The sequence below is a fragment of the Myotis brandtii genome, unplaced genomic scaffold (assembly GCF_000412655.1).
Source record: "Myotis brandtii unplaced genomic scaffold, ASM41265v1 scaffold207, whole genome shotgun sequence".
NCBI classification, from domain to species: Eukaryota; Metazoa; Chordata; class Mammalia; order Chiroptera; family Vespertilionidae; genus Myotis; species Myotis brandtii.
The window spans coordinates 901,401-903,568 of record NW_005357736.1 but is presented as its reverse complement, the minus strand read 5'-3'; the positions used below and the strand labels follow the sequence as shown (position 1 = coordinate 903,568).

At 64.9% G+C, this 2,168-nt stretch overlaps 1 protein-coding gene across 1 annotated transcript in view; it reads left to right on the top strand.

Moving 5' to 3' along the window:
* Positions 1 to 1,917, top strand: part of GMPPB (GDP-mannose pyrophosphorylase B) — a 3,134-nt gene extending 1,217 nt beyond the window's left edge. Inside the window, exons 2-9 of the mRNA XM_014538996.1 lie at positions 7 to 87; positions 188 to 236; positions 375 to 517; positions 695 to 853; positions 937 to 1,015; positions 1,088 to 1,215; positions 1,299 to 1,481; positions 1,559 to 1,917. Of these exons, the coding sequence (XP_014394482.1) occupies positions 7 to 87; positions 188 to 236; positions 375 to 517; positions 695 to 853; positions 937 to 1,015; positions 1,088 to 1,215; positions 1,299 to 1,481; positions 1,559 to 1,690 (954 nt within the window). The 3' untranslated portion in view covers positions 1,691 to 1,917. The remainder of the gene's footprint in view (positions 1 to 6; positions 88 to 187; positions 237 to 374; positions 518 to 694; positions 854 to 936; positions 1,016 to 1,087; positions 1,216 to 1,298; positions 1,482 to 1,558) is intronic.
* Positions 1,918 to 2,168: the final 251 nt, after the last annotated feature.

Sequence of the window (2,168 nt, the reverse complement as noted above, 5' to 3'; positions counted from 1 at the left end):
CCGCAGGCCGGCGTGGACCACGTGATTCTGGCCGTGAGCTACATGTCGCAGGTGCTGGAGAAGGAAATGAAGGCGCAGGAGCAGAGGGTGAGGCTTGAGGCGACTCTTGCCCCTTCCGTCGTCCCCGCTCGCCTCCCTGGGGGGCGGGGGGGGGGCGGCGGAACCTGACCCGGCTTCTCCCTTCCAGCTGGGAATCAGAATCTCCATGTCGCATGAGGAGGAGCCTTTGGGGACAGGTCAGTGGAGAAGGGATACCCCTTGTGGGGGAGGGTTTAGGGCTGGGAAAGGGGTGAGGCCCAGCCTGGATGGGGCCCGCTGAGCCTGGATCCAGGGTTCCGACCCCCAGGAAGATGGTGACCTGTTCCCCTCCGCAGCTGGGCCCCTGGCCCTGGCCCGGGACCTGCTCTCTGAGACGGCAGACCCTTTCTTCGTCCTCAACAGTGACGTGATCTGCGACTTCCCGTTCCAAGCCATGGTGCAGTTCCACCGGCACCACGGCCAGGAGGGCTCCATTTTGGTAAGGACCAGGTCCGACACTCCCACCTCCCGGCCCAGCCTTGAACCGCCCAGTCCTCACCTTGTGGGTGCAGAGCTGTGCGGCCTTTAAGCGTTTGCGGCACAGCCGCTGAGATGTAGGACAGCACCCGCCCAAGGTGCGGGGCACCGGGCAGGACCTGAGACCCCCTGCGTTCAGGTGACCAGAGTGGAGGAGCCCTCCAAGTACGGCGTGGTGGTGTGCGAGGCCGACACCGGCCGCATCCACCGGTTCGTGGAGAAGCCCCAGGTGTTCGTGTCCAACAAGATCAACGCGGGCATGTACATCCTGAGCCCGGCCGTGCTGCGGCGCATCCAGGTGTGTAGACGCGGCTCTCGGGTGGGCTGGGAGGGCAGGCCGCCGCCACCGTGCCCCTGCTCACGCGCTGCCCACTCCCACAGCTGCGGCCTACGTCCATTGAGAAGGAGGTCTTCCCTGTCATGGCCAAGGAGGGGCAGCTGTATGCCATGGAGCTGCAGGGTGAGGCAGGGAGGCCGCAGGGCGGGGTGGCCTGTGGCTGGGCTGAGCCCCTGATGCATTCCCTCCCTCCAGGCTTCTGGATGGACATCGGGCAGCCCAAGGATTTCCTCACCGGCATGTGCCTCTTCCTGCAGTCACTGCGGCAGAAGCAGCCTGAGCAGCTGTGCTCGGGCCCTGGCATCGTGGGCAACGTGCTGGTGGTGAGGCCCTTGTCCAACCCACCGTTCACCCCCTCAATCTGGGGGGACAAATGCCCCACGTGTGCTTTCCCCACCGTCCTCAGGATCCAAGCGCCCGCATTGGCCAGAACTGCAGCATTGGCCCCAACGTGAGCCTGGGTCCCGGCGTGGTGGTGGAGGACGGCGTGTGCATCCGGCGGTGCACGGTGCTGCGCGACGCCCACATCCGCTCCCACTCCTGGCTGGAGTCGTGCATCGTGGGCTGGCGCTGCCGCGTGGGCCAGTGGGTAAGCGTCGGGGCTAGGCCGTGGGGGGAGGGGCCGGGATGCGCCCGCCTCCCTGACAAGGCCTGCCCTCCCCCCAGGTGCGGATGGAGAACGTGACGGTGCTGGGTGAGGACGTCATAGTTAACGACGAGCTCTACCTCAACGGGGCCAGCGTGCTGCCCCACAAGTCCATTGGCGACTCGGTGCCGGAGCCGCGAATCATCATGTGAGGGGCTGCCATAGCCCCGTTATTGGCAAGGGGGCACTGGCTTGACGTGTCATAGGCCCTGGACTCGCTACCATGTCTGGGGAGGCCTGGACAAGGCGGAAGCAGTCGGACACCTACCTTCTGTGCACACAATCTGGCAGGGTCCTTGCTGGGCACACCCCACCCCGCCCACTCCCTCAAGAAGGGCCGGGTCAGGGCTGTTTGAATAATAATTTAATGCTCACAGTGGCCCTGACTGGAAGTCGAGCGTCATAGGCCCTGGACTCGCTACCATGTCTGGGGAGGCCTGGACAAGGCGGAAGCAGTCGGACACCTACCTTCTGTGCACACAATCTGGCAGGGTCCTTGCTGGGCACACCCCACCCCGCCCACTCCCTCAAGAAGGGCCGGGTCAGGGCTGTTTGAATAATAATTTAATGCTCACAGTGGCCCTGACTGGAAGTCGAGCTCAGGCACAATGAGGGCTGGGCGCCATGGGG